At 42.8% G+C, this 14,050-nt stretch overlaps 1 protein-coding gene across 1 annotated transcript in view; it reads right to left on the reverse strand.

Annotated features, from left to right (window-relative positions):
• The window catches only part of LOC134096192 (mucin-5AC-like), a 34,138-nt gene that overhangs the window by 2,822 nt on the left and 17,266 nt on the right, over positions 1-14,050 (reverse strand). Inside the window, exons 31-44 of the mRNA XM_062549941.1 lie at positions 13,044-13,162; positions 9,736-9,932; positions 8,008-8,136; positions 7,184-7,572; positions 6,940-7,138; positions 3,670-3,935; positions 2,878-3,049; positions 2,537-2,790; positions 2,157-2,340; positions 1,903-1,995; positions 1,303-1,395; positions 1,029-1,098; positions 585-706; positions 94-125 (exon numbers count right to left, since the gene is read on the reverse strand). Of these exons, the coding sequence (XP_062405925.1) occupies positions 94-125; positions 585-706; positions 1,029-1,098; positions 1,303-1,395; positions 1,903-1,995; positions 2,157-2,340; positions 2,537-2,790; positions 2,878-3,049; positions 3,670-3,935; positions 6,940-7,138; positions 7,184-7,572; positions 8,008-8,136; positions 9,736-9,932; positions 13,044-13,162 (2,319 nt within the window). The remainder of the gene's footprint in view (positions 1-93; positions 126-584; positions 707-1,028; positions 1,099-1,302; positions 1,396-1,902; positions 1,996-2,156; positions 2,341-2,536; positions 2,791-2,877; positions 3,050-3,669; positions 3,936-6,939; positions 7,139-7,183; positions 7,573-8,007; positions 8,137-9,735; positions 9,933-13,043; positions 13,163-14,050) is intronic.

Here is a 14,050-nt window from a genome sequence, read left to right on the forward strand (position 1 = left end):
TGACTATTCCAGTCCAGTTTGTAATCAATACAGTTACTCGGGAAAAGTTTCTAGTTCAGTCTTTTAAAGAACAAAAAAAAAAAAGCATCTTACCTTTTTAGGATTGCCATCAGGGCCGGTACATTCTTTAGGAAGAACAGATACATTTATTAGAATTACAGGTACTTACAATTAGATTGCAAATTGTTAATCTCATAATATTCATCATTTTCAGGTTCAAAACTAAGGTACTTTTCCTTTGTCGCACACACACTATTTGTTAATCCAGCAAATAATGATGTCCACAGACATCAAGGTAAAGTATGTTGCATGATTTTATGAAAGTATGCGACATCGTAACAAGTAGAATTTGTAGTTTCTTATGTCTCATTCCATCGAACTACAGATCCGCTACCCGATCTGCTAAACTTACACAGTATGGTAATAACCGATAGAGGGCCGCAAAGCGACTGCAGAGGTGCATTCACCCTGTTACAAGTTGATGGACCACTGAAATGTTTTTGGAAACATTATTGAAAGGTGAAAAAAACACTTTTGCTTTAATCCCCTTTATGCTATATAATCATACAGTATTTAAGACTTACCACAAGAGGTGACACAGACATCAGAGTAGGTGCTGAACAGCGTGGCCCCTTCTGGACAGAAGCAACCCTCCTTCATTTCAGTACTGTTACTGGTTAGGAGGTCCATGTACTTGTTGTTGTAGCTGAGGGGTAAAATAATACCGTAATTTCCCGACTATTAGCCGCGGTTTATACATTGATTTTGCAACATTTCTTTAACTATGAGGTTAAAACACAGGGACAGTTAATATGGCATCAGTATGGCTTTGTTTCTTTTAACTTGCATAAAACACTGTCCAGCAGTTTAAACACAATGCGGCTTATATGCGGGAAATTACTGTACATTTCTTACATTCACTGATTTCTCAAGCAAATCTATGTGGATTGGGCTGTGAGTGCAAAAGTGGGGAGTACATGTGTAAATGGTGCAAAATAGCTGAAAACTAAAAAACAAAAAGTCTCTACTTGATGTTGCAGGTTGGCTCCACAGATGGGCCGCAAGCCTTGTACTCCTTTGTCCCTGGGCATTTATATGCTAAAGCAAAGCACAAAACACATTTCAGGTTGTTTAATTCAAGACAAAAACGTATTTCAAAGAGGTTCTGTCCATATCAAAATGATATAAGGTTACTAGTAACATTATCGACATGACAGCTAGATAGATTGCACTTAATATGGATTTGAATAAACAAATGTGAATATTATAATAAACTGCTAGTAAACAAATAATTGACCTTACCACACTCGCCCTTGGTGGCGCCTCTCCAGTCCACACACACTCCGGCTTGGGCACAAGCAGAGGCATATCCCTGGAGACTGGCACAGCCAGATACTATTGTAGTACACACATCCGATGTGCAGCCTTTTACATAAGCCTCCGAAGGAACCACCTTCCGGCATGCCTCAAATACGCTAATACAGCAAAGACATTGTGTGTGAATGGAGACTCTAGGATATACACTCATTGAACAGTTACCATATTGTCTCAGGTGCATGGACACAGTGAAAATGTCACAGCTTCGGAATGTAATCTCTGTGTGCATATTGAAAAAGAGATGATGGAAACATATACAAACAAATTTGGCAGGTCTGTTACATTTAAATGAATTCAATATAATCTGGTGTCAACTAAAAACATGTTTCTGAAATCAAAAGCTTATTCCCTCATCAACAGCCTTAAACCACAGTATAGTTTCTGCATCTGGTTTATCTGCTTTTTGATTAATAGATGGTACTTACACACTGTTTATGATCTCACAGATGGAGGGCTTGCAAACCGTAGTAGTGGTCTTAGGTGGTAATGTTGGGATAGGGGTTGGGACTATTTCGCAAGTCTCACCGGGGAGCAGCCATGAGTGAGCTGTCACAGGGCAAGCTGTAACTTGGCCATCAGGTGTACGGCAATCATTCTCTTTTGAGTTATCACAGGTACCTAGAAAGCAATACAGATACAGACTTCTAAGCTTATGGCAAGTTGTGCGCAAAAGCCTCAGGTGTTGGTTGGTATTCGGTAGGTGTCTAAAATACACATTCTGTATACCATTTCAGTCCATTTCATTTCATCAAAGGTAATTTTCTAAACTAAATACTCACCACACTGTCCCTCCGTATTGTTTTTGAAAAGAGAGAAGGGCAGGTCTATGCCGAAGGAGGATCCTGTGTAGGTCACCTGAGCCTCAATAAATGGGATTTCCATCAGAGTCTCCAAGCCTGTGCTTGTGATGATGAAATCCGCATTTTTGAAAGCGGGGTAGACGCGCTTTTGGTCAACTATAACCTGTGCATAGTTTAAAAGATACAAAGTAAATCCAACAGAAGTATAGTATTGCTGATTAGAGGTACTGTATGGCCTGTATGGTTTTCTCAAAGAGGCCTTGAACAGATTTCATATCAAGCTAAAATACCATCATAAAAGTTTACATTATGTAGTGAATCAACAGGGAGGAGTTAATACAAATCTGTAAAATAATTACCGCATTGACGACTCCATTTGCAGTCAACCTCTGTGTGAGGACAACCTCATACGATTTGTAATATATTGTCAAAGATTGTGGACAAAATGAGCTGCTGCCACTACTGTCACAGTCATGATAGTCTATGATGACCTTGAAGTTGTAGTAGTAAGGTGTGATCTCTTGGACCAAAACATAAGAACAATTTTCCTGAATTTTGTAGTTTTCCCCGTCAAATGTCACATAGTGAGAGCCTCCCCATCCAGTACAAGAGCCTGTGTTAAGGAAGATATTGGAAATCATGGATATTGCATAAGCAGTTAATCATATATATATTGCTGTGTAAATTAATTAAAACTTACATTCGCATTCATATGTGGAGCAGCATCCATCCTCCTCAAATACTTCCACAGGATTTCTGCCATTTTCACATGCTGGTTGTATTGCTGGTTTGCACTGAACTGATGTGTATACAACCTTTCCATTTTCACATGTTGCATTTGTGCAACTACTCACCTCCCAAGATTCACCGTTCTGTTGTCACATTTAAGGGAGGAAATATATATATATTTTTTTATTAGTAAATTTATTTTGAAAGTATGTTTAAATTAAAATAAAAATACAATGAGATATCAACATATTATACAACAGTTAGGTCCGGTCGAACGATTTAGCAATATCTGATTGGACGAGACACGTTCTATCAGTGGTGATATTAACCGATATCACCACGGGTGACTCTTCACAGCTAATAATCACTCCGCGACGATTGATCGCTTTGATTTAACCAGAGATGGCATTCCATGTTCTTTGACTTAGCAGTTGCATAGCAACTACAAGCGTTCTGAGCTAGGCCTACTTGGCATAGCGGAGGAACTGGGCTAAATGAAACGATGGCAAATAATAATTATCCTTCCTAAAAATGCACTCGGGTATCTTTTTTTTGTTGGCAATGGAACTGTTGTATAAAAGCATTATCGCACGAGTGGGAGTGGTGTTGTTGGCCAATATCGCCACGGCTGTGGTTCACCGCAGGCACGAAGCCGAAGGCTTAAATATACAATATGATACTATGCTAATGTTAAATCTATAATCTGATCATTTTTACTGAAACAATATAAATGTCTAATAAATTCAGCCTTTTTATGTCTTACCTTTCTTGGTGGCACAAGTGTGTTGCAGTCTGGCTCAAAGGTAGTGGGTGCTGGAGTGGTTGTTGTAGAAGATATTGTAGAAGAATATTTTGTGTAAACAGTTGTTGTTGGGCTTACTGTGGTCCTTACAACAGTGGTGGATGATATAGTGGTGGGAGATGGAGTGGAGCCGCAAGGTTTTGACTCCTTTACCACATGACATGTTCCATTGCAGTAAGCTATGTAGCACCATCCCATTCCATCCGTCACATTGTAGACACTGGACCCTTCATAGAGGTTAAACAAAATAGATAAATGATGCACCTGATGTGTTTTCAATCAAAATGTGATAATTTAAATGATTTCAAACATTTTCACGTTTAATATAATAATTACAAAATATTTTTTCATAATTACCTGAAAGATAACTTGTTCCATTTACTATGCAGGAACAAGGACCCGATGTTGTTGGAGGTAATGTTCCGGTGACGTGTGGCACTGTTTGGGTCAGTGGAGCAATAGATGTCTCCAAAGTTGTTGAGACTGTTGTGAAACCTTTTGTAGACTCAGTGAAGCTTTTTGTTGTTGTTGTCCCCAGAGTTGTCTCAACTCTCGGTGGCTTAGTAGTTGTTGTGGATTTTACAGTGGTGGATGTTGTTGTCAATGGTATTGTCACTGTTGAGGAAACAACACCTTGGGACTCACTGGAGGGTGTTGATGTTGCACCTGTCACAGGATTCAATGGTGTAGTAGTTGCTTCTACAATTGTTGTTGTGGATGTAGTTGTTGGCCCAGTGGTTTCAACCCTTGGTGGTTTGGTAGATGTGACAGGTTCCTCTGTTGTAGTTTCAGCTTGAACTGTGGTTGTAGGTGATATTGTTGTGGTGGTGGCAGTAGTTGGACCAGATGTAATCACAACTGAAGTTGAGGTTGCTGTGCTTTGAACGGGTGTTTCAGTAGAAGTTGATGGTGATCTAGTTGTTGTCGTATCTACTGCAATTTGTGTTGTCAGTGTTATAACAGGTAGGGTATCTGTAACTGGTTCCATAGATGTTTTAATTGGTGGCATCTCTGTGGAGGATGATGGTGATCTAGTTGTTGTCAGATCTACAGCAATTTGTGTTGTTGAGGAAGTTGTTGGCAGTGTGGTCTCAACCTTTGGTGGCCTAGTTGATGTAATTCCCTCTGTTGTTGTCTCAAATACAGTTGTTGTGGTTGGCTTGGCTGTAGTTGTGGTAACGACTGTGGGTTTTGATGTTACAACAGCGCCTGAAGTTTGTGTGCTTGGCCCAGCTGTTGATGTTGATGGTGTACCTGTTGTGGTTGTTGTTTCTTCCACAACTATCGTTGTAGATGCTGTTGTTGGCCCTGTGGTTTCAACCCTTGGTGGTTTAGTAGATGTGGCAGGTTCCTCCGTTGTAGTTTCAGCTTCAACTGTAGTTGTAGGTGTTTTTGTTGTGGTGGTTGCAGTAGTTGGACCAGATGTAATCACAACTGAAGTTGAGGTTTCTGTGCTTTGAACAGGTGTTTCAGTAGAAGATGGTGAGCTAGTAGTTGTGTCTACTGCAATTTGTGTTGTTGAGGACGTTGTTGGCAGTGTAGTCTCAACCTTTGGTGGCCTAGTTGATGTAATTCCTTCTGTTGTTGTGGTTGGCTTGGCTGTAGTTGTGGTAACAACTGTGGGTTTTGATGTTACAACAGGGCCTGAAGTTTGTGTGCTTGGCCCAGCCGTTGATGTTGATGGTGTACCTATTGTGGTTGTTTCTTCCACAAATATTGTTGTAGATGCGGTTGTTGGCCCAGTGGTTTCAACTCTTGGTGGTTTAGTAGATGTTGTTGCAGGTTCCGCTGTTGTTGTTTCAGCTTCAACTGCTGTTGTAGGTGCTTTTGTGGTGGTGGTCACAGTAGTTGGACCAGATGTAATCACAACTGAAGTTGAGGTTTCTGTGCTTTGAACAGGTGCTTCAGTAGAAGTTGATGGTGACCTAGTTGTTGTCGTATCTACTGCAATTTGTGTTGTTGAGGAAGTTGTTGGCAGTGTGGTCTCAACCTTTGGTGGCCTAGTTGATGTAATGCCCTCGGTTGTTGTTTCAAATACAGTTGTTGTGGTTGGCTTGGCTGTAGTTGTGGTAACGACTGTGGGTTTTGATGTTACAACAGCGCCTGAAGTTTGTGTGCTTGGCCCAGCTGTTGATGTTGATGGTGTACCTGTTGTGGTCGTTTCTTCCACAACTGCTGTTGTAGATGCTGTTGTTGGTCCAGTTGTTTCAACCCTTGGTGGTTTAGTAGATGTTGTGGCAGGTTCCTCTGTTGTAGTTTCAGCTTGAACTGTTGTTGTAGGTGCTTTTGTGGTGGTGGTTGCAGTAGTTGGACCAGATGTAATCACAACTGAAGTTGAGGTTTCTGTGCTTTGAACAGGTGCTTCAGTAGAAGTTGATGGTGACCTAGTTGTTGTCGTATCTACTGCAATTTGTGTTGTTGAGGAAGTTGTTGGCAGTGTGGTCTCAACCTTTGGTGGCCTAGTTGATGTAATGCCCTCTGTTGTTGTTTCAAATACAGTTGTTGTGGTTGGCTTGGCTGTAGTTGTGGTAACGACTGTGGATTTTGATGTTACAACAGCGCCTGAAGTTTGTGTGCTTGGCCCAGCTGTTGATTTTGATGGTGTACCTGTTGTGGTCGTTTCTTCCACAACTGCTGTTGTAGATGCTGTTGATGGTCCAGTTGTTTCAACCCTTGGTGGTTTAGTAGATGTTGTGGCAGGTTCCTCTGTTGTAGTTTCAGCTTGAACTGTTGTTGTAGGTGCTTTTGTGGTGGTGGTTGCAGTAGTTGGACCAGATGTAATCACAACTGAAGTTGAGGTTTCTGTGCTTTGAACAGGTGCTTCAGTAGAAGTTGATGGTAACCTAGTTGTTGTCGTATCTACTGCAATTTGTGTTGTTGAGGAAGTTGTTGGCAGTGTGGTCTCAACCTTTGGTGGCCTAGTTGATGTAATGCCCTCTGTTGTTGTTTCAAATACAGTTGTTGTGGTTGGCTTGGCTGTAGTTGTGGTAACGACTGTGGGTTTTGATGTTACAACAGCGCCTGAAGTTTGTGTGCTTGGCCCAGCTGTTGATGTTGATGGTGTACCTGTTGTGGTCGTTTCTTCCACAACTGCTGTTGTAGATGCTGTTGTTGGTCCAGTTGTTTCAACCCTTGGTGGTTTAGTAGATGTTGTGGCAGGTTCCTCTGTTGTAGTTTCAGCTTGAACTGTTGTTGTAGGTGCTTTTGTGGTGGTGGTTGCAGTAGTTGGACCAGATGTAATCACAACTGAAGTTGAGGTTTCTGTGCTTTGAACAGGTGTTTCAGTAGAAGTTGATGGTGACCTAGTTGTTGTCGTATCTACTGCAATTTGTGTTGTCGAGGAAGTTGTTGGCAGTGTGGTCTCAACCTTTGTTGGCCTAGTTGAAGTAATTGCTTCTGTTGTTGTCTCAAATACAGATGTTGTGGTTGGCTTGGCTGTAGTTGTGGTAACCACTGAGGGTTTTGATGTTACAACAGGGCCTGAAGTTTGTGTGCTTGGCCCAGCTGTTGATGTTGATGGTGTACCTGTTGTTGTCGTCGTTTCTTCCAAAGCTATCGTTGTAGATGCTGTTGTTGGCCCAGTGGTCTCAACCCTTGGTGGTTTAGTAGATGTTGTTGCATGTTCCTCTGTTGTTGTTTCAGCTTCAACTGTGGTTGTAGGTGTTTTTGTTTTTGTTGTGGTAGTTGCAGTAGTTGGACCAGATGTAATAACAACTGAAGTTGAGGTTTCTGTGCTTTGAACAGGTGTTTCAGTAGAAGTTGATGGTGATATAGTTGTTGTCGTATCTACTGCAATGTGTGTTGTTGAGGAAGTTGTTGGCAGTGTGGTCTCAACCTTTGGTGGCCTGGTTGATGTAATGCCCTCTGTTGTTGTCTCAAATATAGTTGGGGTAGTGGGTTTTGGTGTTGTAGTGGTTGGTGGCGTTGTTCCAGTAATGTTTGCAAGAGTCTTTGTGATGGGTCCAATTGAAGTTGTATGTAATGTTGTAGAAGACTGTGTAAAATGACTGACTGTCTTTTCTGTTGTCAGTGTTATAACAGGTAGGGTATCTGTAACGGGTTCCATAGATGTTATAATTGGTGGCATTTCTGTGGAGGATGATGGTGATCTAGTTGTCGTATCTACAGCAATTTGTGTTGTTGAGGAAGTTGTTGGCAGTGTGGTCTCAACCTTTGCTGGCCTAGTTGATGTAATGCCCTCTGTTGTTGTTTCAAATACAGTTGTTGTGGTTGGCTTGGCTGTAGTTGTGGTAACGACTGTGGGTTTTGATGTTACAACGGCGCCTGAAGTTTGTGTGCTTGGCCCAGCTGTTGATGTTGATGGTGTACCTGTTGTGGTCGTTTCTTCCACAACTGCTGTTGTAGATGCTGTTGTTGGTCCAGTTGTTTCAACCCTTGGTGGTTTAGTAGATGTTGTGGCAGGTTCCTCTGTTGTAGTTTCAGCTTGAACTGTTGTTGTAGGTGCTTTTGTGGTGGTGGTTGCAGTAGTTGGACCAGATGTAATCACAACTGAAGTTGAGGTTTCTGTGCTTTGAACAGGTGCTTCAGTAGAAGTTGATGGTGACCTAGTTGTTGTCGTATCTACTGCAATTTGTGTTGTTGAGGAAGTTGTTGGCAGTGTGGTCTCAACCTTTGGTGGCCTAGTTGATGTAATGCCCTCTGTTGTTGTTTCAAATACAGTTGTTGTGGTTGGCTTGGCTGTAGTTGTGGTAACGACTGTGGGTTTTGATGTTAAAACAGCGCCTGAAGTTTGTGTGCTTGGCCCAGCTGTTGATGTTGATGGTGTACCTGTTGTGGTCGTTTCTTCCACAACTGCTGTTGTAGATGCTGTTGTTGGTCCAGTTGTTTCAACCCTTGGTGGTTTAGTAGATGTTGTGGCAGGTTCCTCTGTTGTAGTTTCAGCTTGAACTGTTGTTGTAGGTGCTTTTGTGGTGGTGGTTGCAGTAGTTGGACCAGATGTAATCACAACTGAAGTTGAGGTTTCTGTACTTTGAACAGGTGCTTCAGTAGAAGTTGATGGTGACCTAGTTGTTGTCGTATCTACTGCAATTTGTGTTGTTGAGGAAGTTGTTGGCAGTGTGGTCTCAACCTTTGCTGGCCTAGTTGATGTAATGCCCTCTGTTGTTGTTTCAAATACAGTTGTTGTGGTTGGCTTGGCTGTAGTTGTGGTAACGACTGTGGGTTTTGATGTTAAAACAGCGCCTGAAGTTTGTGTGCTTGGCCCAGCTGTTGATGTTGATGGTGTACCTGTTGTGGTCGTTTCTTCCACAACTGCTGTTGTAGATGCTGTTGTTGGTCCAGTTGTTTCAACCCTTGGTGGTTTAGTAGATGTTGTGGCAGGTTCCTCTGTTGTAGTTTCAGCTTGAACTGTTGTTGTAGGTGCTTTTGTGGTGGTGGTTGCAGTAGTTGGACCAGATGTAATCACAACTGAAGTTGAGGTTTCTGTACTTTGAACAGGTGCTTCAGTAGAAGTTGATGGTGACCTAGTTGTTGTCGTATCTACTGCAATTTGTGTTGTTGAGGAAGTTGTTGGCAGTGTGGTCTCAACCTTTGCTGGCCTAGTTGATGTAATGCCCTCTGTTGTTGTTTCAAATACAGTTGTTGTGGTTGGCTTGGCTGTAGTTGTGGTAACGACGGTGGGTTTTGATGTTACAACAGCGCCTGAAGTTTGTGTGCTTGGCACAGCTGTTGATGGTGTACCTGTTGTGGTCGTTTCTTCCACAACTGCTGTTGTAGATGCTGTTGTTGGTCCAGTTGTTTCAACCCTTGGTGGTTTAGTAGATGTTGTGGCAGGTTCCTCTGTTGTAGTTTCAGCTTGAACTGTTGTTGTAGGTGCTTTTGTGGTGGTGGTTGTAGTAGTTGGACCAGATGTAATCACAACTGAAGTTGAGGTTTCTGTGCTTTGAACAGGTGCTTCAGTAGAAGTTGATGGTGACCTAGTTGTTGTCGTATCTACTGCAATTTGTGTTGTTGAGGAAGTTGTTGGCAGTGTGGTCTCAACCTTTGGTGGCCTAGTTGATGTAATGCCCTCTGTTGTTGTTTCAAATACAGTTGTTGTGGTTGGCTTGGCTGTAGTTGTGGTAACGACTGTGGGTTTTGATGTTACAACGGCGCCTGAAGTTTGTGTGCTTGGCCCAGCTGTTGATGTTGATGGTGTACCTGTTGTGGTCGTTTCTTCCACAACTGCTGTTGTAGATGCTGTTGTTGGTCCAGTTGTTTCAACCCTTGGTGGTTTAGTAGATGTTGTGGCAGGTTCCTCTGTTGTAGTTTCAGCTTGAACTGTTGTTGTAGGTGCTTTTGTGGTGGTGGTTGCAGTAGTTGGACCAGATGTAATCACAACTGAAGTTGAGGTTTCTGTGCTTTGAACAGGTGCTTCAGTAGAAGTTGATGGTGACCTAGTTGTTGTCGTATCTACTGCAATTTGTGTTGTTGAGGAAGTTGTTGGCAGTGTGGTCTCAACCTTTGGTGGCCTAGTTGATGTAATGCCCTCTGTTGTTGTTTCAAATACAGTTGTTGTGGTTGGCTTGGCTGTAGTTGTGGTAACGACTGTGGGTTTTGATGTTAAAACAGCGCCTGAAGTTTGTGTGCTTGGCCCAGCTGTTGATGTTGATGGTGTACCTGTTGTGGTCGTTTCTTCCACAACTGCTGTTGTAGATGCTGTTGTTGGTCCAGTTGTTTCAACCCTTGGTGGTTTAGTAGATGTTGTGGCAGGTTCCTCTGTTGTAGTTTCAGCTTGAACTGTTGTTGTAGGTGCTTTTGTGGTGGTGGTTGCAGTAGTTGGACCAGATGTAATCACAACTGAAGTTGAGGTTTCTGTACTTTGAACAGGTGCTTCAGTAGAAGTTGATGGTGACCTAGTTGTTGTCGTATCTACTGCAATTTGTGTTGTTGAGGAAGTTGTTGGCAGTGTGGTCTCAACCTTTGCTGGCCTAGTTGATGTAATGCCCTCTGTTGTTGTTTCAAATACAGTTGTTGTGGTTGGCTTGGCTGTAGTTGTGGTAACGACTGTGGGTTTTGATGTTAAAACAGCGCCTGAAGTTTGTGTGCTTGGCCCAGCTGTTGATGTTGATGGTGTACCTGTTGTGGTCGTTTCTTCCACAACTGCTGTTGTAGATGCTGTTGTTGGTCCAGTTGTTTCAACCCTTGGTGGTTTAGTAGATGTTGTGGCAGGTTCCTCTGTTGTAGTTTCAGCTTGAACTGTTGTTGTAGGTGCTTTTGTGGTGGTGGTTGCAGTAGTTGGACCAGATGTAATCACAACTGAAGTTGAGGTTTCTGTACTTTGAACAGGTGCTTCAGTAGAAGTTGATGGTGACCTAGTTGTTGTCGTATCTACTGCAATTTGTGTTGTTGAGGAAGTTGTTGGCAGTGTGGTCTCAACCTTTGCTGGCCTAGTTGATGTAATGCCCTCTGTTGTTGTTTCAAATACAGTTGTTGTGGTTGGCTTGGCTGTAGTTGTGGTAACGACGGTGGGTTTTGATGTTACAACAGCGCCTGAAGTTTGTGTGCTTGGCACAGCTGTTGATGGTGTACCTGTTGTGGTCGTTTCTTCCACAACTGCTGTTGTAGATGCTGTTGTTGGTCCAGTTGTTTCAACCCTTGGTGGTTTAGTAGATGTTGTGGCAGGTTCCTCTGTTGTAGTTTCAGCTTGAACTGTTGTTGTAGGTGCTTTTGTGGTGGTGGTTGCAGTAGTTGGACCAGATGTAATCACAACTGAAGTTGAGGTTTCTGTACTTTGAACAGGTGCTTCAGTAGAAGTTGATGGTGACCTAGTTGTTGTCGTATCTACTGCAATTTGTGTTGTTGAGGAAGTTGTTGGCAGTGTGGTCTCAACCTTTGCTGGCCTAGTTGATGTAATGCCCTCTGTTGTTGTTTCAAATACAGTTGTTGTGGTTGGCTTGGCTGTAGTTGTGGTAACGACGGTGGGTTTTGATGTTACAACAGCGCCTGAAGTTTGTGTGCTTGGCACAGCTGTTGATGGTGTACCTGTTGTGGTCGTTTCTTCCACAACTGCTGTTGTAGATGCTGTTGTTGGTCCAGTTGTTTCAACCCTTGGTGGTTTAGTAGATGTTGTGGCAGGTTCCTCTGTTGTAGTTTCAGCTTGAACTGTTGTTGTAGGTGCTTTTGTGGTGGTGGTTGTAGTAGTTGGACCAGATGTAATCACAACTGAAGTTGAGGTTTCTGTGCTTTGAACAGGTGCTTCAGTAGAAGTTGATGGTGACCTAGTTGTTGTCGTATCTACTGCAATTTGTGTTGTTGAGGAAGTTGTTGGCAGTGTGGTCTCAACCTTTGGTGGCCTAGTTGATGTAATGCCCTCTGTTGTTGTTTCAAATACAGTTGTTGTGGTTGGCTTGGCTGTAGTTGTGGTAACGACTGTGGGTTTTGATGTTACAACAGCGCCTGAAGTTTGTGTGCTTGGCCCAGCTGTTGATGTTGATGGTGTACCTGTTGTGGTCGTTTCCTCCACAACTACTGTTGTAGATGCTGTTGTTGGTCCAGTTGTTTCAACCCTCGGTGGTTTAGTAGATGTTGTGGCAGGTTCCTCTGTTGTAGTTTCAGCTTGAACTGTTGTTGTAGGTGCTTTTGTGGTGGTGGTTGCAGTAGTTGGACCAGATGTAATCACAACTGAAGTTGAGGTTTCTGTGCTTTGAACAGGTGCTTCAGTAGAAGTTGATGGTGACCTAGTTGTTGTCGTATCTACTGCAATTTGTGTTGTTGAGGAAGTTGTTGGCAGTGTGGTCTCAACCTTTGGTGGCCTAGTTGATGTAATGCCCTCTGTTGTTGTTTCAAATACAGTTGTTGTGGTTGGCTTGGCTGTAGTTGTGGTAACGACAGTGGGTTTTGATGTTACAACAGCGCCTGAAGTTTGTGTGCTTGGCCCAGCTGTTGATGTTGATGGTGTACCTGTTGTGGTCGTTTCTTCCACAACTGCTGTTGTAAATGCTGTTGTTGGTCCAGTTGTTTCAACCCTTGGTGGTTTAGTAGATGTTGTGGCAGGTTCCTCTGTTGTAGTTTCAGCTTGAACTGTTGTTGTAGGTGCTTTTGTGGTGGTGGTTGCAGTAGTTGGACCAGATGTAATCACAACTGAAGTTGAGGTTTCTGTGCTTTGAACAGGTGCTTCAGTAGAAGTTGATGGTGACCTAGTTGTTGTCGTATCTACTGCAATTTGTGTTGTTGAGGAAGTTGTTGGCAGTGTGGTCTCAACCTTTGGTGGCCTAGTTGATGTAATGCCCTCTGTTGTTGTTTCAAATACAGTTGTTGTGGTTGGCTTGGCTGTAGTTGTGGTAACGACTGTGGGTTTTGATGTTATAACAGCGCCTGAAGTTTGTGTGCTTGGCCCAGCTGTTGATGTTGATGGTGTACCTGTTGTGGTCGTTTCTTCCACAACTGCTGTTGTAGATGCTGTTGTTGGTCCAGTTGTTTCAACCCTTGGTGGTTTAGTAGATGTGGCAGGTTCCTCTGTTGTAGTTTCAGCTTGAACTGTTGTTGTAGGTGCTTTTGTGGTGGTGGTTGCAGTAGTTGGACCAGATGTAATCACAACTGAAGTTGAGGTTTCTGTGCTTTGAACAGGTGCTTCAGTAGAAGTTGATGGTACCCTAGTTGTTGTTGTATCTACTGCAATTTGTGTTGTTGAGGAAGTTGTTGGCAGTGTGGTCTCAACCTTTGGTGGCCTAGTTGATGTAATGCCCTCTGTTGTTGTCTCAAATATAGTTGGGGTAGTGGGTTTTGGTGTTGTAGTGGTTGGTGGCGTTGTTCCAGTGATGTTTGCAAGAGTCTTTGTGATGGGTCCAATTGAAGTTGTATGTAATGTTGTAGAAGACTGTGTAAAATGACTGACTGTCTTTTCTGTTGTCAGTGTTATAACAGGTAGGGTATCTGTAACGGGTTCCATAGATGTTTTAATTGGTGGCATCTCTGTGGAGGATGATGGTGATCTAGTTGTTGTTGTATCTACAGCAATTTGTGTTGTTGAGGAGGTTGTTGGCAGTGTGGTCTCAACCTTTAGTGGCCTAGTTGATGTAATTCCCTCTGTTGTTGTCTCAAATACAGTTGTTGTTGTTGGCTTGGTTGTTGTTGTGGTAACAACGGTTGGTTTTGATGTTACAATGGCGCCTGAAGTTTGTGTGCTTGGCCCAGCTGTTGATGTTGATGGTGTACCTGTTGTGGTCGTTTCTTCCACAAATGCTGTTGTAGATGCTGTTGTTGGTCCAGTTGTTTCAACCCTTGGTGGTTTAGTAGATGTTGTGGCAGGTTCCTCTGTTGTAGTTTCAGCTTGAACTGTTGTTTTAGGTGCCTTTGTGGTGGTGGTTGCAGTAGTTGGACCAGATGTAATCACAACTGAAGT

This window comes from Sardina pilchardus, chromosome 11 (genome assembly GCF_963854185.1).
Source record: "Sardina pilchardus chromosome 11, fSarPil1.1, whole genome shotgun sequence".
In the NCBI taxonomy this organism is placed as follows: domain Eukaryota; kingdom Metazoa; phylum Chordata; class Actinopteri; order Clupeiformes; family Clupeidae; genus Sardina; species Sardina pilchardus.